Source organism: Martes martes (genome assembly GCF_963455335.1).
Source record: "Martes martes genome assembly, chromosome: 8".
Taxonomy (NCBI): domain Eukaryota; kingdom Metazoa; phylum Chordata; class Mammalia; order Carnivora; family Mustelidae; genus Martes; species Martes martes.
The window spans coordinates 127,029,999-127,054,265 of NC_137895.1; the positions used below are offsets into that span (position 1 = coordinate 127,029,999).

The window sequence follows — 24,267 nt, forward strand, 5'->3', positions numbered from 1 at the left end:
ATACATATCTATCATTAAACCAATTCTATACTGTCTTGATTTTTGCAGTTTTGAGTAAGTATTTATAAAATAGTAATATAAATAACATAAAACTAATCTTTTTCAAAACTGTTTCGGTTACTCTGTGTCCTTTGCCTTTCCAAATAAATTTTAGAATTAGCTTGTCTATTTCTAATAAAAAATCTGCTAAACCTTGCTGGAATTGAGTTGAATTTTTACAGCAATTTGTGGCTAAGTCACATCTTAATAATACTGAGTCTTCCAATCTAATAAACATAGTATGTCTCTCCATTTATTTACATTGTCTTCAGGACATTAAAATAATAAGGCTACTATTTTTATTTCATTTCTCAGTTGTTTAATATATAGAAATACACTGACTTTTGAACAGTAGCCTTGTATCCTTGTATCTTATGACCTTGAAAAATCTACTAGTTCTGGGAAGTATTTCTGGTAGATCTCTTACAATGTTCTATGTGCACAATCAATTGTCTGCAAATAAAGAGTTTTGCTTCTTCCTTCCCTTTTTCCTTCCTTCCTTTTATTTCTTTTTCATGATGTATTGCACTAAGTGAGACTCGATAATACTGTTGAACAGAGAGGTATTGAGAACAGACATCCTACCCTGTTCCTGACCTTAGTAGTAAAGTATTCAATATTCTTCACGGAACTCCCTCATCAAATTGGATAAATTTATTTATAGTTCCAGTTTTCTGAGAGATTTTATGATGATGAAAGAGTCTTATATTTTATCAAATGCGTTTTCTGCATCTTCTGAGAGGATGAGCATATGAATTTTCTCCTTTATTGTAGCTTGTTAAACTATTAAATGTTAATTATTAATATATTAAAATGACAATCTTTTGTTTTTGCGATAACTCCAACTTAATCATGACATTATTATCCTTTTCATATATTGACAGATTTAACTTGCTAACATTTTCTTAAGAATTTTTGTATCTACAACCCTGTGGGTTAATGGTCTAAATTCCTTTCCTTATAATGCTCTTGCCTAGTAATTACCAGGCTTACACTGGCCTCATAAAAAGGAGATGATAAGTGCTCCCTCCACCTCGTTTTTTGAGTTTGTATGGAATTGGTATGATTTCTTCCACAAACCCGTTATAGAATATGCCAATGCAGCCATCCAGATCTGGAGTCTTCTTTGTGGGGCGGTTTTTAATTACAAATTCAATTTCCTTAACGTATATGGCCCTAATCAGACTTTTTTATTTCTCCTGTGGCCGTTTTGGTAATTTGTATCTCTCAAGGTGTAATACTGTGATTTACAGTAAGAAATACATATTTGGTCTTCATCCCCATTGCAGGCACAGAGCTCCTAAAACCCTTGGAATTTCCTAAGTGGTAAGAGTAACAAAGGTGTCTTTTGTTGTGTTAATGAGGTGACTTTTGGATTGCACCTAAGGATGGGAGGGAGGCTGGTTGCCAAGAGAACCAAACCTGTGATTAAAGACTTGGAATTTTCAATCCCACCCCTCTGACCTCAGGGGAGGAGAAAAGGGCTGGAGTCCAAATCATTCGCCAATGGCTAATCGTGTAATCAATTATGCACATGTAATGGAGCCTCCATAAAAATCCAAAAGGATAGGGTTCACAAGCTTCCAGGTTGCTGAACCCAAGATGATCTGGGGAGAGCGCAGTGCCTGGAGAGGGCATGGAAGCTCTACACATTTCCCCATACCCTGCCCCATGCATCTCTCCCACCTGGTTGCTCCTGAGTTATATTCTTTAATGATAAAGAAGTGATCTAGTCAGTAATATGTTTCTCTGAGTTCTGTGAGTCACTCTACCAAACTAACTGGACCCAAGGAGGGGGTGGTTGGAACCTCCGATCTACAGCTGGTGGGTCAGGCAACAAAGCTGGATTTGCAATTGGTGGCTAAAGGGTGAAGAGGCAGCCCTACAGGACTGAGCCCTTCATCTGTGGAATCTGATGCTATGGTGTTGTCTCCAGGTAGCCAGTGTCAGAACTGAGTTGAATTGTTGGATACCCGGCTGGTGTTGGAGAACAGCTTGGTTTGGGGACCCACTCCCCCCATGTACACAAACAAGTCTGAATGGGTACAGAATCCCTACACAGAATCTGCTCATTTCATCCAAATTGTCAAATTCACAGACATAAGGTTGTTCATAATAGTCCCCTTTTATCTTTTTAATGTCTGCAGGCTCTGAATGATGCCCCTTTTTTTATTCCTGATACCGGCATTTTAGGTTTTCCCTCTTAATCACACAAACTGATTTCTAATGTTTGAAATCCTTTTCAGAGACCGACATTAAGTCGCTCTCTGGTCTGCTATCAATTCAAAGCCAACTAGAAAAGACATACTGTCAAGAATATGCTAAACATTTCACCACAGTTTGGCAAAATCAAGTAGTATTCACTTTCTAAGCTATGTTTTTGCTATCCTTATGCATCCTGAATATATATGAAAATTTCAGAGCCTTAAATATCTGCCTACCTTTTTCCTAGAGATCCCACCTGATCCAAACACAATGTTTCAGTAACCAGTTCAAAGTAAGAGTTAGATACAAGATTATGACCAAATAAAAAGACAGCCAAGAATGATGACAGAAGTTAAGGATAAATAGGGAAAAATGATTCTTCTTCCAAATTCCTCACCTAAACTGAAGACAATCTGTATTATCTCAAGCAGATGCAGTTCTAGTAACCATAAACTATGATTACGATATGAAGTTCTGTCAGTATCTCCAACTAGGGATTCTAGTTTGGCTCATATCACCCCAAGGAAGACTTCAGGCGTACCTAGTCTCTCCCACCAAGTCTATAGTGTGCCCACCAGTATAATTTTGAACCAACTGCACATTTTGTTGAGGCATCGTTGGTTCTTTAGGTAACCAAAACTAATGAGAGTCAGAAATGAAGGCAGCTAAACAAAACAAAACAAAAAAGTGTATCAATTTAAAAATGGGCAAAGGACCTGAGCACACATTTCTACAAAGACATACAAATAGCCAATAAGTACTTGTAAAGGGTTTTGAACCTCACTAATCATCAAGAAAATGCAAACCAAAACCGCAGTAAGATACTACCTCATCCTGTTAGAATGGCTATTTCTGCAAAAAAAGAAAAAAAAAAAAGCAAATGGTAAGTGTTAGTGAAAATGTGGAAAAAAGAGAACCTGGCACACCGCCGGTGAGAATGTAAATTGGTACGGTCATTATACGGGGGCTCCTCAAAAAATTAAAAATAGAACTATCATATGATCCCGCAATCCCACTTCTGGGTACTTATCCAAAAGAACTGAAATCAAGATCTGGAAGATAATATTATTCAGACCTAAAAATGAGGAAATCCTGCCATTTGTGACAACATGAACGAACCTGGAGGATATTATGCTAAGTGAAATAAGTGAGTCATGGAAAAGTAGATAAATACTATATGATCTCACTTATATGCGGAATCTGAAATAGACTCACAGAAGAGAGTACATTGTGAGGGGCTACAGAGTAGGGGAAATGGAGAGGTGACTGTCAAAGGGTACAAAGTTTCACTTATGCAAGATTCTGGAGACCTACTATAGAGCTTAGTGCTTATAGCTAACAATCCTATATTGCATACTTAAAATTTGCTCAGAGGATAGATCTTATTTTAAGAATTCTTAACACACACACACACACACACACACACAAACAGCAATAACAATTGTGGCCTTCATGGAGGGAATGGTTTCATGGGGTATACTTATCCCCAAACTCACTGAGTTGTACACATTAAATATGTAAGCTTTTTACATATCATACTTTTTTTTTTTTAAAAAGATTTTAGTTATTTATTTGACAGAGAGAGAGAGATCACAAGTAGGCAGAGAGAGGGGGAAGCAGACTCACCGCTGAGCAGAGAGCCAGATGCAGGGCTGGATCCCAGGACCCTGGGATCATGATCTGAGCTGAAGGCAGAGGCTTAATCCACTGAGCCACCCAGGTGCCCCTCAATCATACCTTTTTTTAAAAAACCAAAGCATGGACAATATTCAGAACTCTAAAATATGTGGGTATCTAACAACTACTATAACAGAAGGACCTTTGAAGAAGCAATGTTGGACTTGGGTTTCAACAGTTTTATATCTAAGTCAACTAGGGAAGCTGGGATTTCCTATTAACTCTCAGAGGCAGTGTCTCTGCCTAGGAAAAAAAGCAAAAGAGAAATCCATTCACCACTGCCATTCTTTCTTCTATTGATATATTCATGCCTGCTTTTGAGTGTCTCTTGGCACACAGAGATTCAAGCATGGGGTTCTAAACTAAACATCACTTCCTAGAAGACAAGAAATACATAGCATATATGCCCTCACATTCAAGGGTATCAGTTTTCTCAAAGGCTTCTCTTAATCCTTTGAATTCAAATCATCCTCTTCCGAGATGCCTATCAACCTCGGTTATGCCTTCTTCATTTGCTTACTGGTCTCGCTCTGCCAGATCGTCCTTATCTTGTCAGTGACTTTGCTCCTTCTCCAACATCACTTTCAGTGACTTCAAGAAATCCTGCTTCTTTTGCAGAATGGCAACTGGACTCTGTAATTAGCTTACATTGTATCTGCATTGTGTTATCCGGTGCATCTCACATTCCACGAGATTGAAAGACAAGACTGATTCAACCGACAGACAGAAGAGCTGCTGGTGTTAAACGAGGAAGAGTATGTGGAGAGAATTCTGTTGATGATTAGTTTATTATTACTTATGTTAGAATATCTTCTGCAAAACCCTTCATGACGCATAGTTAAATAAGGAGCACCACAGATATATATGAACGATAAATATGAAAGAGCACATATGGAGAGAGTAAGTATGTATGTTTTATTCCACTGTAACTTTTCCTATTCTTGATAGACTTAATACAATTGATGATAAGATGCACAAGAGAAATTATTATACCCTTCCGTAAATGACACTAAACAAATTATTTTTATAACACACCTAAAAGGGAACGATAGCTTCAATATGACCAGAGTCAGAGCTTATCACTTTTAAAATGTTAACTTTTGATTGAAGTATAACACACACACAAAAATGTGTGATATGTATCACTGTTGAATTTTTTTTTTAAACATTTTATTTATTTATTTGACAGAGAGAGATCACAAGTAAGCAGAGAGGCAGGCAGAGAGAGAGGGGGAAGCAGGCTCCCCGCCGAGAAAAGAGCCCAATGCAACGCGGGGCTTGATCCCAGGACCCTGGGATCATGACCTGAGCTGAAGGCAGAGGCTTTAACCTACTGAGCCACCCAGACGCCCTTCACTGTTGAATTTTAAAGTGCTCTTTAACATGAAGTTTATTTTATCCAAAAAGAATATTACTTAGGAATACTAATGACATGTAGAAATATATATGATTACAAATATAAGAAAATAATTACAATTTTAATCTTGAAATTTTCACTTGCTTAGTCAATTTTTAAATTTTCTCTCCATATTTTTACATGTTTTCTTTACACTGATTTCAATTTGGTCGGAAAAAATTCCAAAATCAGGCCATCATAAGTATTCAGACTTTGGAAGGAGCTATGAATGTCTCTGCGTCCTGTGTTTCCCAAACTTGGAAGGTCACCAGGGGATCTTTTTAAAAGTTAAGGTTTTTCAGCCTCACTTCCAGGGATTCTAATTCATTAGCTTAATGGTGGAAAGAAGAATAAGTTGTCCAAGTGAGTCTAATGATCACCCAGATTCGCCTGACTTAAATTCCTACCAACTCAGGAATTCTGTCTGTTATTCCCCAAGTGAAGGTCACCCTATCTGCAAAGAATACATTCAATCTCAGTTACCTTCTATTAAAAAATTATTTCTTCTGAAGACTGAGCTGAATGAATGGGCTCATCCATCTATCCACTGATCCTAGCTCTGCTCTTCATAGCCATACAAAATAAATCTTACCTCTTTCCCATATTACAATCCTTAAAAAATACCTTTGTACAGTGCTTTGTAAGTTTCTTTCCCTCCGTTTACAAAATTGGTAAGATATATGTATGTGTGTGTGTCTAAGTAGGTATATGTCTTTTTATCTATCTATCCACTATCAATCTACATAGAGAGACCCACATGTACAGAGGGGTGCTGACCCCCACATAGTTGAAAATCTGTGGATAACTCTTGACTCCCCAAAACTTACTGTTGACTGGAAGCCTTACTGATAACAGAAACAGTCAGTTAAAACATACTTTGTAGGGGCACCTGGGTGGCTCAGTCGTTAAGCGTCTGCCTTTGGCTCAGGTCATGGGCCCAGGGTCCTGGCACTGAGTCCCACATCGGGTTCCCTGCTTGGCGGGAAGCCAGCTTCTCCCTCTCCCACTCCCCCTGCTTGTGCTCTCTCTCTTGCTGTCTCTCTCTCTGTCAAATAAATAAGCAAAATCTTTAAAAAAATAAAACATATTTTGTATATTATATGTACTACATAGTATATCCTTACAGTAAAGTTAGCTAGAGAAAAGAAAATGTTCTTAACAAAATCATAAGGAAAAGAAAATACATTTACAGTATTGTCTTGTTTTTGTCGAAAAATATCTGCATATAAGTAGACCCACATAGTTTGAATCTGTGCTGTTCAAAGTCAATTGTATATATCTTCCTGTGGGCAGAGAAGGGTGTCTATAATATATTATTAAACAACAACAAAAAAAAGTAAATTGAAAACGCTTCCTAAAAGCATTACAATAAATGCTCGATTTAAACTGGGTGTCCAGAGCATTTCCCTCCCTTCACATTCACTAGGTAGATACATTTCCAGAAGCCAATATGCAGAACCAGAGGAAAAAGTAGGACTCATTGATCAACCTAACATAAGTTTTTTAAAATACAGAATCTTTACTTATTAGCAAACTTGTGGGGATTAAAGATGCCTAAATATCTTGAGGTTTTAAAAAAAAAAATCATGCCTATTAATCCCCAAGATCATAGTAGCTAAGACATATGCAGGAGAAATGTAATCATAAATCCAGTTTTCTATCTACTGATATTTAAGGATACTCTCCACATTCTAAGAAAAAAGAACATCTTGATTTCCTTAAGAAGTTCTGTCAAGATATATTAAAGGTGAATGCAGTGAACAAGAGTGTTAAGTCAAGAGACTCTGTCCTCACTTGAAGAAGGAAAGGGAAGTTGTGGGATGGGAAGCAGGCTTGCGCACGCAGCACTCCTCATGACCGCCAGATGCGCAGCCAGAATGGGGGTGCGCAACAAGGGGAAAAGGCAAGAAGAAACCAATTCTGCATCAAAAACACACTCAGGATCAAACAGAAGACTCAAGAGCAGCCAGTGTGACTGAGGAAAAGTAAATATACTCTCCAACTTGCCCTTTTTTGATAATAATAGTTTGCTCTGGTCTGCCTACAAACTTTCCCAAAGGTAGGTGAGCATTCAGAAATACCAAATTTGGGTTCTCAATCTGTTCTCCTATTCACGAATCTACACCATGGGATCCCTTGCATATGAATAGATAACTAGAAAAAAGAGGACTTACAAAAACAATTTCCATCACATTTAGTTTCTTAAAGCAAAGTACAGTATATCCATTTGTCTCAGATTTTTTTTTTAAGATTTTATTTATTATTTGACAGAGAGAGACACAGAGAGAGAGGGAACACAAGCAGGGGGAGTGGGAGAGGGAGAAGCAGGCTTTCCGTGGAGCAGGGAGCCCTATATGGGGCTCAGTCTCAGGACCCTGGGATCATGACCTGAGCCGAAGGCAGACGCTTAATGACTGAGCCACCCAGGCGCCCAGTCACAGATTATTTTAGAAGTACAAAAGGCCAGCTTCCAGATTTTATTGTGAAATAAACTATTTGCACAATACTTTTTTTTTTTTTTTAAGAATATGAAGCTTCAGCTAAAAAACTATTCTGGTGGAAGCAATCCAAAATGAAGATTTACATGAAGATGTCTTCCTACTCCAAACCAACAGAACATATAGAAGACTCCTAAGATTTAACATATTTAATTCTTTATGGTCAATTAAAATTAGATAAATTATAGGACAATCTTTAAATCCAATAACCTTTGGGTTTCCTAATCTAATCACATCAACCAGAAAGAAAAACAAGGGCCTCCCATATGGTCTTTCTGTAACAGAAAGTAGCTGCATTCAAGAGGCGCATCTGTGCGTCTCTACCCACACTCGCGCTGCTCACGCTGAAATCACCATATTGTTAACTATCATAAGATGACAGGCCCCTTCACAGAGCAAAGAACAAAAGAAATGGAATATCACTTTTGCACTAGAATTATTTGGCCTGGTAGAAACTAAAGAAAGGAAGAAAGGATCAGAGATTCTGGAACCAAGGAATAAGGACTTCGCAAAATGTTTATCTTGGAAGAAATGAACGCTAAGGAACACTGACAATGTATGGAGAAATCTTCTGCAGCCGGGGTCCTCATTTGTTGATGGCCTGTGTCTAGTGATAGGGTCCCACTCAATTCATTCAAACATGGACTTCTGCCAAAATGTCCCTTCATGCTTGCTGCCACTACGGCTGCTCTTCTGATTTCTGGCACGTTCTACCTTTAATCCCAACCTGCAGCATAAAGCTTTTGCCATGCAATGGTATTCTGACATACAGACTCAGGTATACAAAGGAACACATGTTTAAAGTTAAATAATAGTGTTCTATTATGGGGTGGTACAACGAGCCTAGAATGAATCCTAGGCCTGCCCTGAATAAAAACACATACTTTGAAAAAAAAAATATTCCAGTATTGTTTTGAGTAGTGTGTATCCTTTTCATAAAGTACTTAAGTATTATTTTAAGCAGTGTAGGTTTTCTAGAAACCAGATTTCCACAAGACTAGTGACATATTGTCTATTTTTAAAAATCTACAAATGGTGTCTTTTTATCAGTTTTGGAATTAAGCAAAAAAGAGAAAAATACAACAATAGCATAATCCCCCCTCATCATCTAGAATTAACAACTGCTAACATTTTGTCAGAATCAATGTCGTGATCATTTTTAACTTGCAATGAAATGCTTATGATATTAAAAAATACTTAATAAAGAACATTAATATGCAAGCCATTCATTTCAAGAAAAAAATTTTTTTACCAATACAGGCATGTTATCTTTTTATAGTTTCCCCACCAGCCTGATTCCCCATCCACTGGTGTGTTAATTACCATTATCTCACCTCTTACTGCAAATTATTTCATACACGTGTGCTACACACTGTCTGCGTTACTGTTACTTGGTAACCAGCTTCCCAAAGGGAGGAAAGATGCAAAGAAAAAACGCACCAAAGATGTGAACAACAGTCCTCATGGAAATGGAGGTCTAGAAGACAAAATACTCATACCCTAAACACTTCTGTACAATCTAAATTAAGTACTGTATGTATACATACATACACAAATTAAGTATGTATATGTACACATATACAAACTCAATAACATTTTGGAATTTTTCTCAGTTTTGATTCACTCATTCATTCACTCACTGGAAAAAATATTTGTTGCCAATAATGGGCTAGACAGGGGCGCCTGGGTGGCTCCGTGGGTTAAAGCCTCTGCCTTCCGCTCAGGTCATGATCCCAGGGTCCTGGGATCGAGTCCCGCATCGGGCTCTCTGCTCGGCAGGGAGCCTGCTTCCTCCTCTCTCTCTGCCTGCCTCTCTGCCTATTTGTGATCTCTGTCTGTCAAATAAATAAATAAAATCTTAAAAAAAAAAAAAAAATGGGCTAGACATTCTTCTAGGCACAGAAAATACCATTGAACAAAACGAACTGCACTTAACACTTACATTTTAGATATATGATCTGCCTGAACAAATAAGCAAGATCAGATAGATAAGCATGTCACATGGAGAGTAAGTGACAGGGGAGAAAACCATAGCAAGGAAAGAGGGCAGTTTGTGCCCTGGAGTAGGGGAGAGGCATTCAATAAACTCAATGGTCAGCAAAGGCCTCACTCAGGTGACCTCAAGGCAAAACCGAGAGGAGACGAGGAAGTGAGCCCGGTGGACCCCTGAGGGAGGAGAGTGCTCCAAGTGAAGGGGACAGCTAGTGGCGGGAAGGTTCTGGGGAATGCCATGCCCAGTGTGTGCACAAGAGTCCAGAATGGCCCATACAGAGCAAGGGCAGTGAGAGCAGCAGGAGGTGAGATCAGGGAGGTGGTGGGAGAGTGAATAGTCCAGGGCTTTGCAGGGCAAGTAAGAACTTTGGCTTTGAACCCCGAGGGAAATGAGAAGCCATCAGAGGAATGTGAGCAAAGGAGTGCTCTGATTTGCAGAAGGTCCGCTCTGGTCACTGTGTGGAGAACAGGCTCCAGGTTGGCAAGCAGTTGAAAGACAGTCAAGCAGACAGTCGACCAGATTTGCATGGTATGCAGGAGAGAGATCAAAGATCACTCTGAGAAGCCCGACCTGGAAGGTGGAAGGGAGTGCTCATGCTTGGGAGGAGGAGGAAACTGGGAAAGTGCGCAGCAGTAGTTGTAGAGAATCAGGAGTTCGGTTTTCCATATGCCTCATTACTATTCCAGTGCAGACTGAGTGGACAGGTGGATTCAAGGGATATACAGACCACACAGGTGGAGACAACACACACACACACACACACACACACACACACACACGTACACTCACACGCACAAGCACACACACAAATACATAGGTGTAAATATGAATTATCAGTATACACTTGATGTTTAAAGTCATGAAAGTGAGCACAGAGAGAAAAGAGGGTCAAACTCTGACATATACGAAGATTTAGCAGGCCAGAAAGTTGAGGAAATCCAGGGACTGAGAAGTGAGAAGGAGGGATCAAGGAGTCAGGGAGATAACCAAGAAGGTACAGGGTACCGAATCTAAGTGAACGGCGAATAAAAATTAAAGCCCTTCCTACATATTCACTCACTAATTCAACACTATTTACTGAGCACCTACTATGAGACAGACACAGGAGAAGCAAGCACGGTGCCTGTTCTTATGGGGGCTGCAGGCCAGGGGGAGAATACGGATTACTAAGCAAACTTGCTAGCACTATTCCTGATAAGGTACAGGGTGTCTGGGGAGAGCACTGTGGGGGCAAGTAATCCAGTCCTGGAGGGCCAGGAAAGGCCTTCCTGAGGAAGTGATGTTGAAGAAGAGACCAGAATGGTGAGGAAAATCAGGCATGGAGGGGAGGGGTGTTGAGGAGGGGCAGCTGGAAGGAAGGGGGGCAGAAAACAGCATCTGCAAGGTCCAGAAGTGGAGAAGCCTATGCAAGGGACAGCCGGGCAGTATAGGACGCGTAGGAGAAGGGCGGGCCGGATTAGTTACTGGCTCTGCAGACTTCTTGGGAGTTTGAACTTTATTCCAAAGGCATCGGGAAGCCAGAAAAGTGTTTTTACACAGGAGAACGTCACAATCAGCCTTCGATTTCAGGAGGAGCACTGTCACTACGGCATGGGCAGAGCACTGGCAGGTGACAAGGCTCAAGGCTGGGCACCTGGGAAAGTTGTTAGGAAGCCTGGCCAGCAGCTCAGCACTGAACTCGAGTAGTGGTGGCGGGATGTGGAATGCGGACACCACAGGACTTTGGATAGGAGGAATGAGGAGAGAGAAGGGTCAAGGATGATAACCTGGTTTGTGACTGGGACAGATAAGGAGACAGCGGTGCTACTCACTCAAAGAAGCAAGAGGGGAAGGTTGCTGGTCGGAGTAGAATTTGTTAAGTGTGAACGGCCTGTGGGGGATCAAAAACAAAAAAACAAAAAAACTGGTAAAATAGGCAAAAGGCTACATACGTCTGGAGATCAACTATAAAACCTGGGATTGAGCTGTAAATTTGGAGCCCCAGCATGCAGATGAAGCCATGGGAGAGCGTCAAGTGAAACCCAGGGAGTGAGAAAGAGAAGAGCCCAGAGGAATGGCAAAAAGCTTGGCTCTAGGTAAAGCCAGCGGGAAAGGGGCAGAGAGGAAGAAGAACCCCAGGGAGACAGAGAGGGAAAGAGAGGGAGCAGGAGAGCGCCTGAGAAGGAACAAGGGAGTCTGGGATAAAAGCAAAGTGCACAGTATTTCAGAAAGAGGAGCAAAAGTATGAATTCTCATAGTTCATCCACTGAAAAATACCTTGCTGTGTTATTTACACTATTCCAAGATCAACCGACGATTATCTTTCATCAGCTATAATACATTTAATCCTAGGATAATCTTGGTCTAGATGAAGAAGCAAGACAAAAAATGAAATAATTAATAAATAATACTGATTGGCATCAGTAAATATGTTTGTTTTAACAACAGACAATGAAAGTGCTAAAAATTCTGTTACCGGGCAATACTATGGTCTACAGGTAAAGAGTAAAATAAATATCAGAAATAGGAAAAATGGGGGCGCCTGGGTGGCTCAGTCGGTTAAGCATCTGCCTTCGGCTCGGGTCATGATCCCAGGGTCCTGGGATCAGCCCCGTGTAGGGCTCCTTGCTCAGCGGGGAGTCTGTTTCTCCTGCCCCCTCTGCTGCTCCCCCTTCTCGTGTGCTCTCTCTGTCAAATACATTTTAAAAATCTTAAAACAAACAAACAAAGAAATAGGAAAAATAACGTGGTCTATAAAGCTGAAGACTAAGTTTTCACCTCTGGTTTAAAAAAAAAAAAAAGAGGCAAGTTGATCCCGGAAGGATGAGCTCTATAGGATATGAAAGGGGTGATCACATCAACAAGGATTCAGGGTCTAAATTAAGTGATTCTGTGAGATATCGGAACACTTCACAGACCAGACTGTACACAGGCACACACCAAAACGCACGCACTGGCTCAGAGTGAGTGAAAGATTATTTGCAGACATGCAAAGTCTATAGCTCTGCATGAAACAGAATTGTGCCATTCTTACTGCACAATCCTAAGATATATTCTACTGAACTGTCACAATTCATTATTTGAAGAGGACTATTTGTTACTTGTTTGGTTTTTAACCTTCCAATATATCCTTGGGGAGAGATGCTTATATTTATTCATGTACCAACACAATTAGACTAATACAGAAGACGAACAAGAAGTTTCTGAATGTTCTTCAACAGAACAGTAGCCCTTATTTAGAAAAGGTGGAATTAACTAACTAGGTAAGTCATGAATCAGAGATTCCTATTAATTTACTATACCAATTTCTTCTGTCATGCACAGTTAAGCCTTTTTGCTGATTAGCAACATTAATATTAAGACATACATGCTCGGGGCGCCTGGGTGGCTCAGTGGATTAAAGCCTCTGCCTTCAGCTCAGGTCATGATCCCGGGGCCCTGGGATCTAGCCCCGCATTGGGCTCTCTGCTCAGCAGGGAGCCTGCTTTCTCCTCTCTCTCTGCCTGCCTCTCTGCCTACTTGCGATCTATCTGTCAAATAAATAAATAAAATCTTTAAAAAAAAAAAAAGACATACGTGCTCATGTCTTTGTTACAAAAAACACATGTAAATTTACTATTCAAACACATATTTAGGATCAGAGCTATTGGTTTCTAAAAGTTTTTAAAGAATGACAGTATACGACTCTAGAATGTAATACTTCTAATAAAATTAAACACAGAGATCAAGTGCCGTGTTCAAAGACTTAAATATGTATCAACCCAAAGTATTCCAATAGTGACTCTACGTTTATTACTAAGAAAATATTCACAAGATTTAAAGTGCATCAGAAGTATCAATGAGAGTTAAATACACAACAATGAAACAGGCAACTCCTTAAGCTGAGATTTTAAAATGCTGTCTGAAAGCATTTAAGCCCCTTTATTCCTATTCCCACAAGCAAAAAATACCTACCTATTCTTTAAAAAGTCAAACAATATGATACGTTAATATCAAGTTCAAGTTCTGTGTATAATCTTTAAATGAGCAAACTACAGGCAATATAATGTTTTCTTGGTTCCCAAACTACACATAACACATCTATAGCAGCAGTAACAGCCAAATGAAAACAAATTTCACAGCCCTTAAAAAAAATACATAACTGTCAGTGTTAACATAAGCCAAGTTTGCAACTGGAAACACTGCTTTCTAGCCAAGGACAAAATGTATCTATTATAAATTCTTGGTTTGGGGACACCCCTTCAATGACCCCCCCAAAAAAATCAAATAACATTAGTTTTTGCAAATATAATGCAAATAGCATGCTCATTAAAGTATTCACAAGACAATGACAAATGAGGCTTTGGGACCACAGCACATATTATTATGTAACTACAATACACATTAAGCAATCACCAAGTTGCAGGTAGGCCTTCCAAAAGGAGTTATTATGGTTTACCATGATCAGAGGATTGTGGTGTTACACTTAATCACGTTTTTACCTGCAAGCAGGTGTTTACAGGTGTCAAAAAGTAAAACACTGATTCTAACTGTAAATGTCTAGTGCTAAGGAGTTGTAGAGTAATGGCACATTGTACCCACCTCGCTGTATTTTCTGCACAAAACTTCCTAATCCAGTACAAAGTGAGCTACATGAATCAAGTTTCTCTGCATGCTTTAAAAACAAAAATTTCACTTGACTCATTTTTATTAAAACGCCAAAACTCACACACTCAATAACTAGACCTTGTTTCGATGGGCATGAAGTGAAAATTTAACACTTACAAGGTACAAAAGAAAGAGTGAGAGTAAAGCCTCTTTGGAGGAAGTTACTATAATCTATTCAATCTGTCAATAAAAATATACACGGCTCAATATAGACTTTAAAGTTTAAAGGGTAACAATATTCAGTACATTTAGCAAGCAAATTACAGAAACCACCAAAAACCAATTAAACACCATGTAGTCATTAGAGAATGAAATATAACATAAAGAAAAATATATATATATAGAAAGAGAGAGAGATGAAAGAATATGAGGTAACAGGGCATAAGGGTGTCATAAATCAATGGATTTTCTGATTTCTATCCTGCCTGCTGAAAAAATTTCAGGAAGCCTGGCATATAATCTTCAGAGCCCTCCCAAAGATGATGGTCCAAAGGCAAAGCAAGGCACCTGACACCCCAAGGGCAGCTCACAGAACTTCTAAGCAGTGAAAGGAAGTGCATAAATAAAAGAACAGGAATGTCAGGAGATTCTTCAGGGACTTGGAATTACAACTCTACAGACTCTATGAATCTGTTTTTCAAGGCTGTGCTTCAACTGTCCACGGGAAAAGACCTATTTTTCTACCCAGAGCAGAGATCCAGACCAACAGCAAGCCAGAATACCCACCAAAGCCAAAGTGAGACTGAGGTCCCGTTACAACAAGCATACCAGCTGCCCTCTCTCCACCTCGGAGAGCCAGTTTTGGCTACATACCCACAAAACGCACAAAGGCATCTCCTAACCGGCCCAACTGGGGAACCACTGGCGGATGGGAACTGAAGGAAAACAGAGACACTTGCAGGATTCCCAGTCACCTGAAATGGGAGAATTCCCTACTAGGAGGTGATGGGGCAAGATGGGGCATTTCGAAGTGAAGAAACCCTTCTTGCAGAAGAAATCACTTAAGTTCCTGGAAGCAAAAACGGGCAAGACTGCACCACCCTAGGGTCAAGCTGGGACACTCCCACAAATCAGCCCAAAGGCCCCAAAGCCTCTCCTGAGGCCCCTGGCTGCTGACCCCCGCTGTCCCCCCACTCTCTTTCCGCAGGACACCTTGTAGACAGTGTAGACAGTGGCCCGAGATGCTGCCCCTGCGCTTACCTCACAGGTGGGGGACCCGCAGGCCGTGAGCTTGTCACCATCTCCCTCCGGTAGACCAGTCCGACGTGTGGCCATCATTTCATTTCAAATGACATAGAAGGGACCAACCCTTTGGAGTCCACATTGGGGGGCGGAATGCCACCACACACCAAAAAGGGAAGAATTCCACACCAGGCTCCGAGGAGGTGCAGGGCTGGTGAAACAGGTAATGTGCCTGGGAATGGAACGTTTTTATGAAGCCCCTTCAAAACGCCCTGATGATTTCTTCGGACTTCAACTGACTTCACCGTCTTGGTCCATTTCTCGAGACTTCAAAAACAAAGAAGACGGGTCCTCTTGGCAGCTAACGAGGCCAACTGCAGAAAGCGGTCCCCCTCCTCCTCCTAGCGCTACTCGGAGACCAAGAGGAATCTGAGTGGGTCGCGAAGGCTCGAGCGTCAGCTCCCCAAAGAGATCTCTCCTAGAACAGGGAATAGTTAAAGGGCATGAACTTTCTCCAGACGCTGACCTTAGCCTTGCCACAAGTCTACACCAAGTTCGCGGTTCCAACACGCGGAGAGATTATTCGGTCCCTGCTGATGAACCTCCCGCAGGAAAAAGGAAATAATCTTCCCAGATAAAACAGAAAGAAAAAAGGAAAAAACTATAAATCGGGGCGGGGGGGAATGAGAAACATCAGAACTGCACGGTGGTTGCGACAAACACGCCTGGTTGGTGTGCAGCCTTCAGGAAAAAAAATTCCCTCTTCAAGTGCATTTTAATTAATGTATTTTCTGGGCAGAAGAGACAGTGTACAGGCTCTTGGGCATCACCCAGATCCGAACACTTAACGGAAGTTTTCTCCCCACGAGATTAAAATGGAATACTTTTTCAAAAACCCTGCTCGCTTCCCTACACCCCCCCCCCCAATAAAAACAAAAAGTCAGCCCCGGAGGCGGGCAGCCCAGCTCGCCGGCGTTCGCTGGCGGGCCGGGTGAGTCTGGGCGCCCGCACCCCTGCCCCTGCGCCCCGAGGCTGCCCCCGAGGAGGCGGCTGTTTTGCTTGGCCGGCGGCAGGGCTGGGCGGGGAGGTGTGCGCGGCCGCGGGTGGGACCCGGGCGCAGCTCCCTCTCCGGGGCATTATTCCGGAGCGACAGAAATGAAGCCGCAGCCCAGGCAACTTTTATTTACTTGCTGCTCCCCAAACTACCAGTCGACACACTATTTCTTTCCCTTTCCCTGGGGACACCTAGGAAAGAGAGAGAGAGAAAAAAAAAGCAACGAAAAAAAAAAAAAAAACCCCACCACCCACCTACCACTATTTCCTCCGCCCCTTCCAGAGGCGGGTCGGTGATCTCGATCTCCCGGGAAGGGCGGCCCAAATATGCACTTTTGAAAAAGGTGTCGGGAGACCCGGGGCGGGGGGGGGGGGGGGACAAAAAACGAGGGGCTTACCCTTCCCAGCGCGCCGGGCCCAGCTTCCGAGGCGCGGCGGCGAGCAGGAGCGGGGACGCGGGCCGGGCGCGGGGCCCGGCCGGGACGCGCTAGGCCGCAGGCTCGGTTAATATTCATGAGCGGACGGGAGGCGCCCCTCCTCCACGGCCGGCCGGCCGGACCCCGGCGCCCGCCGCCGGCCTTTGTGCCCTTCCCTCCTTCCTCCGGCCCTCCCTCGCTCCGCACACGCGGGCGCGGCCCCTCCGCCCCCGCCGGACGCCCGCCGCAGGCTCCCTCCGACCCCGCGCCAGCGCCGGGCGGGGTGGCCTGAGGTGGCGGGAAGGGAGGGAGCCCGCGGCGAGCCGGGCTCTCCACCCGCCCGCGGGCGCTGCGCCCTCTCGGCTAAGGCGGAAAGTAAAACAGACACGCACCGGAGAAAGCGGGGCGAGTGGATCCGCTCGGGGCTGCCCGGCCCCAGGCAGCGCGCCCCGCACGCCCGGCGCGAGCCGCACCGAGCGGCAGGACGATCCGGCGCTGCCCGCCGCCGCGCTCCGAGGCCGCCGCCCCCGGCCGGCCGCTCCCAGGCACCGCCGCGACCTGCCCCGGCCGGCCCCGGGCTCTCGGCCGCCGCGGGAGGGCGTGGGGCGGGGCGGCGGCCGCCGGACTCTCCCCTCGCCTCGCCGGGCCGGGCCGGGGCCGCGCTCGGGCGCCCGCGATCGCCAAGTGACAGAAGTGCCTCGCTCCGCTGCCGCGCCGAGCTGTTTCCCGGGGGCGGATTTCTCGCTTCTTCCTCCCTGGATCCACCTCCTCCCACTCCACCTCCTTCCCCTCCCCTCCCCAGGGGAGGCTCTGAGGCTGAATATTTTCTGTCTTGAATAATACGGTCCCGGGAACCGACACTAGAGAAGGGGGATTAGCCGGGGCAGGGGGTACTCGCCAGCCCCCTCCCAAGGCGTCTCCGACCTACGAGCCCTCACTGCCCCCCCCTAAAATCAGGCACACACAAAACCTCCCCTGCCTTCCCCAGTCTGCCGAGCGCAGAGCGGGAGCGGCCAGGAACCGGGGTTCAACCGGGGAGGAAGACTAGGTGCTTGGTGTCAGGGGCGGAGAGGGGGACAGGGCTATGGCTGGATTCGCGACTTTGAGGGGTCCCAGGTCCCAGGCTGCGGGGAACGCATCTTGGCAAGTTTTCGCCCCTTCTTTTGGCTGCGGGAGAGGAAAGAAGCAGCGATGCGACGTGCGACTTCAAGATAATAAGGGAGTGTCCCTTCACGCCCAACAGCAAAAGAGCTTCTCGTGTTGGGGGAAGGGGGTCGCAGCGAGGCGTTCATTCAATTATTTTTCCTTTTTTAAATCTGCAGGCAGTTGGATGAAGTCGGCGCGACTAGCGGAACCGAGGGAAGGTGGTTGCGCCGCTCCACTCTACAGGTCACAGCGGCTCGGGGACCAGAGCACAGCCGCAGCCCCTCCCCATCCATTCCGAGGCCAGCCTCAGACCCCGGGCCGCTCGCTCCGCCCCGCCGCGCCTCACAATATCTCCCGCTGCAAATGGCCCAATCCGGAGGCGCGACGGGAGAACACGAGCCAATCAGGGGCTGCTGACTCACGCTTCCCTCCACCCTTTGCCCCTCCCCTAATAGGAAAAGCCACCGCCCCTCTGCCTCGCCTCCCCAACCACCCCCACTTGTCCCCCCACCCCAACCCGCGGGGAGGTGGCTCCCCCGCTCGCATCCTCGCCGGGCTGCAGTGGGGTAGCCCGCTGCGGCGGCGGCGTTTGTCACCTCGTCACCCTCATCCTCACCCCCTCCCAGACACACCCCTACTCCCTTTCCCAGTCCTTCTGCTGGTGCTGTGGAGGGTCATTTGTATCCTCACTCCGGCGGGGGACTGCCAGCTATTGTGTCTGATCAGCTGCCACCGCCGTCCTGAGGGAAAAAAGGAACAAAACCAAGAAGCTACGGGGTCTGCTTACCTTTTCCTTCTTTCTTACGACACCATCCCCCGAAGATTTTAAGACACCTCCCCATCCCCTGCTCCCCGCCCGCTGCCTGGGGTCCTGTTTCTCCATGAGGGGGAAAAAAAACAAAAAACAAAAAACAAAAAAAAAACAACCAACCAACCAAACACATAAAAACACACCCCCTGGAGTCTGAATACCTGCCTTAGTTTTTAATATTCCCCAGAGTGGAAGGTGCCAAGAATTTAGAACATACAACTAAATCCTCAGCTTCAATTAGAGGAAAGACTTAGCCTGGATCATCTTTATATGGCCATGAAATTTGCATGTTCGTGACAGCTCCTGACAAAACTAGTCAGCCAATAACAAAGAACAACAACAACAAAAAAGAATAAAATAGAGGGAATGCCTGCCAGTCACTTGGTAATTTACTGAATAGCCCACTGGGCTATAGCAGTATCCTGTTCTAGATACTGTTGAGTAAATTAAAAAGAAGTGAATAGAAATGCAGGGTTCAAGTAGCCTACCTCTAGTGGGCTTATAGAATGTGTCCAGAAAGAAAAAACAATTTCCAGCACAAAACAGCTCCTTACAAATGCAAATGGGCATGCATGGCTAAACGGAGGACTTCTAGGGTTCAGCTTTTTGCAATGGAAATTTTTATAAGTGTTGATTTTGAAAAAGATTTTCAGTTTGCTAAAGGAGAGTAAATGGTGGCCATGGAGGGAGACGTGAAAGGAGGTAAATATATTTTAGAAATTGTGGGAAAATGACATAACCCAGAAAGACATTTCTATAAAGGATAAAAAGAAGCATGGAGACTATAGGCTAGCTCCATCATCTACCTTGTGACTTAAGGTAAATTACTACTTACATGTTTAAATATTAGAGCTATCAAGTAATAGTACTGACTGCCATCTATATAGCACCGCCTCTGAGCTTTACACACAACTCAGTGAGATAACTGTGTGACCACCAGGATTAAGCCCAGAGTCAGCTCCAGAGTCCAAGCTTTTCTACACAACACTGTACTCCCTCTAACATGGTTTTTGAACAATAATAACAACATTAACTAACCTTTAGTTAGCTTGTTATGTGCTAATTATTGTGCTTTATGGTTAACTAATTGAATCCTAGCTCTGGGTTAGGCATGATTATGATGTGCCATGTTGGGGAATGTTTTTAAGAGCCGTGATGAGAAGTTAGTATTATATGTATCTTATTTCTGTTAGGATGGGAATGATCATGATATTCTGAAATTTGAGAATATTTTTAAGAATCATTGCTATCATATGTATCTAAGTGTGTTAGGCTATCTGGACGGACAGGAACAGTACACAGAACTAAGATTGGGGACATCTGGGCCCTAGTCCTCTCCTGGGACCTCTGTGACAGAATCTTCTGGAGCTAACTGGACTGTTGAGCGCATCAAATGAGATAATACAGGTGAAGGGGCTTTCAAAATATAAAAACCTAATTCTGATTACAGTCTGGTTATAAAGCCAAGTGGTTAGCCTGTTCCCCCAACTAGGAACTCTTTATACTCTTTATTTTATTTTTATTTACTAGGAACAGTTTTGACTCAGCTAAAAATGAGGTCAATTCCCTTCTGAAGGCATGAGCTGCAATAAGACTTTATTAACGGCTTGAGCTCTCATTTAGATGTGACACTATCTGGGCATCTACAAAGTGGCAGTCATCAGCAAGTCATTCGCCATTCCAAAGGCTGATGGTGTCATTAGTGGAGAATGTAAACCCTTGGAGCTCCCCTTTTAGCTGCCCATCTTCGGCATTTCACTCATTAACACCTCCACCAGAGGGAGGGCAAGAGAAAGGAAAAGGAGCCAAACTTAAATCATGTGGCTACTTGTTAACTGCTCCAGTGAGAGATTTGGTATAACAATGGGTTTGGGGACCACTGTAACTGAAAGGAGCTTTGGAATTAACTGTGGGCTTCACAGTTCATATCTTGATAGTTTTCTTTATCCTAAATATCATGGATAAGCAAGAGCTAACAGTAATTCTACCTTTGTTTTACTTTGAAAGGCTAATATTTTCCTCTTTTGAGCAAAGCTGATTAATAATCTAGCTTCTTGGGATGGCTGGGTGGCTCAGTCTGTTAAGTGTCTGCCTTCAGCTCAGGTCACGATCTCAGGATCCTGGGATGGAGTCCCATATCTGGCTCCCTGCTCAGCGGAGACCCTACTTCTCCCTCTGCCCGCCTCTCCCCCTGCTGTGCTCTCTCTCTCTCTGACAAATAAATAAAATCTTAAAAAAAAAAAAAAATCTAGCTTCTTAGAGTTTCCATTGAGTCTCAGAAATTAATACAGCTATATTAATAGCATCTGCAAGACAATCTTGTACATCATAATTCTGACAATGTAGGCAAGACATTTTTAAAGATGCAGATTATATCCTTAAAACATAACTTTTGACTATGTTAATGACATAATAATATTGTTTTGGCGAACCACAATCAAGGAAAAATGTCAAAGCCATAAATAGGACCAAATGTCTTGACCCCTGGTCTAATGTCATTCTGGTATAAACTATGGATGATTTCTACTCTGAATATAGAAGTTGGCAATTCTAAGAGGCACAAGTGTTTGCCAGTGAATTCCACAGATGAAATGTGTAATTTGGGATGAAGCATTTGCAAAACTATGTGTCTGAGGCAGCTAAGACCAATGGCCCTCAGAAGAGTAAGCATTTTTTTCGGTTTTAGGACTATACTTAGACTTTACTTCTTTTTCATACAATAGTAAAAAGACACTGCTAATAGTTCTTCTGCTTCTGCTTTCTGCTAATAGTAAAAATATTACCTGCTAATATTTCTTGGAAAATTTTCTGCTAATAGTAAAAATATTACCTGCTAATATTTCTTGGAAAAACACTTTCATGCTGAATTGAATAGTTCCAGAAAACCCACCTCTCTCGGAAGGCATTCACTACTATAATCAAGAGAATGGAGTAATGTTCCATAATAAATAAGTTTTCTAAGATTCTTCTTTCTTCATCATCTCTTTTACAATAATAATGTAAATCATTTATTAATTTAATGTTCTGCCTTGGCTAGATACATGATGTTATTTCTGTCCCCAGGATGACTATCACCAGTTATTAATTTCTAATCTAAAGGGGAGTGACACTACTTAATTCAGTGTATACAGGGCCTAAAAAAGTACCATACACAACAGATATTTTTGAAGAATTTCCCTGCCCTCAGCTTATTGTGGTCTTTTCCTCCCCTGGATTACTATTCTGCTTGGGGTTTTTTGGATTTTGTTGTTGTTGTTGTTTATTTGTTTGTTGCTATGAATTACTTACTTGATCATAAACAATCTTATGTTCTCATTTAACTGTAACTAAATATTGTCTCCCTTTCCATCTAGATTTTAAAATTCTGTGGGGAGAATTCGTAGGGCTTTTACTTCTTTTCAGTCCCCGTAATACCTACTACAACTTTCACACACAGAAATCACTATAAAATGGGGGCACCTGGGTGGCTCAGTGGGTGGCTCAGTGTGGGTTAAGCCTTTGCCTTTGGCTCAAGTCACGATCTCAGGGTCCTGGGATCAAGCCCCCCATTGGGCTCTGCTCAGCAGGGAGCCTGCTTCCTCTCTTTCTCTGCCTGCCTCTTTGCCTACTTGTGATCTCTGTCTATCAAATAAATTAAAAATATTTAAAAAAAAGAAATCACCATAAAATGATTCAAGAATGGAATGATGATTGTATCACTATTATTGATAAAGATTGATACCTCAAGAAATTCCTGGCTGGCCAGCAACTCTCCAGAATCCAAGAAGATTTGTGTACATGCCTGTATGCATATGCTTAAAATGGAGAGTATAAATTATAAGAGTTATCCAAAAGAGAGCTCTTCCTTCACCTTCCAGAAATGCTACATCCTATCTCTACTTGACTTCACTTCTGGTGAATGAGATAAATTAAGGTCACTTGCATTTTGTCAGTTATTCTAAAATATCAGCCCATAGTTTATCCAAAGTCATGTATCAAATGTTTTCTTCCAGATTCAAATTATTTTTCAGCACCAGCATCTCCATAATTAAACTTGAATGGTACAGTAGTCTTATTCATCAGCATTATTAAGATTATATTTCATATTTTAAGAAACACTAGCATAAAAATATACAAGTTTCTATTTTATCCTAAGAATCGTGATTTTCACTTAAAAGCATTCCAGTTTTCCTTAAAATATGAGACACATTTTTTTAAATGTTTCCACCCACCCAACTACATATGAGCTAGAACATCCTGTGAAAATACCATTCAATCTGGGTAGAAAGCCATATTACTGGAAAATGGAAATATGCTTTTATTATCTTGGAATAGAAGGCTAAGTCCTAACCATTCTAACTAAGAAAGTGTGCTAGCAATTGACTTGGATATTATAGCCCTAATCCAGAGCAACCGAATCTTTTTCAAAAGAATGAAAAAAAAAAAAAAAAAAGAGCTAACTTTCCCTTCCATTTTCATAGAGCAAAAGTAGGAGAGGCATCGAAAAACCTCTGAATTACTTAATTCATTAAAAGTCTGGGTGTCTTTTAATATTCTCTGGCACTGTAGATTCCATTCCTCTATTCCTGTAATTGCCTGCATTCCCTACTAATCCAAAAGTCAACTAACCAAGGCGTCTTTCTTCAGATAGGAAAAGATCGCAGGAGTATGTGGCAATTCACATCTGGCCTTAAGTATGAAAGATGCAGGCTTGCATAACTTTTCCCCGAAAAGATTTTTTCAATTAAATTTCAATTTTTAAAAATTGGGACATAAAAGAAAAAAAAGAGTTTTTGCAACCATGAGAAAGCCCAGTCTTGTATTACATTTCATGAGTCCACCTCGTGCTTTCTTCCAAGCTCCTCATTGGCTGGATCTAACGGGAAGTCCAAGGTACTCAAAAATAATTCCTCCACTCTCTCTTTTTTTTTCTCTTTTTAAAGATTTTATGAAAGAGATTACAAATTACAAGTAGGCAGATAGAGGTGGGGAAGCAGTCTCCCCACTGAGCAGAGGGCCCGATGCGGGGCTCGATCCCACAACCCTGAGATCATGACCTGAGCCAAAGGCAGAGGCTTAGCCCACTGAGCCACCCAGGCGCCCCCTCCTCCACTCTCTTTTATATAAACAGAACATCTAGATAGGAAATCCTGATCAAAGATGGATGGGAAGAAAATTAAAAGACTGATGTAAACATTTTTAAATGAGGGGAGGTTGTAGAGAAGATGAAATAAAAGAGTATATTA

The 24,267-nt window shown here is 42.7% G+C and overlaps 1 protein-coding gene across 2 annotated transcripts in view; it reads right to left on the reverse strand.

Moving 5' to 3' along the window:
• ARHGAP21 (Rho GTPase activating protein 21) overlaps window positions 1-16,094 on the reverse strand; it is a gene marked incomplete at its 5' end in the record, with an annotated part of 131,899 nt that extends 115,805 nt beyond the window's left edge. For both annotated transcript variants that reach the window (XM_080810705.1, XM_080810704.1), the window contains one exon: window positions 15,635-16,094. In XM_080810705.1, the coding sequence (XP_080666831.1) occupies window positions 15,635-15,712 (78 nt within the window). The remainder of the gene's footprint in view (window positions 1-15,634) is intronic.
• Window positions 16,095-24,267: the final 8,173 nt, after the last annotated feature.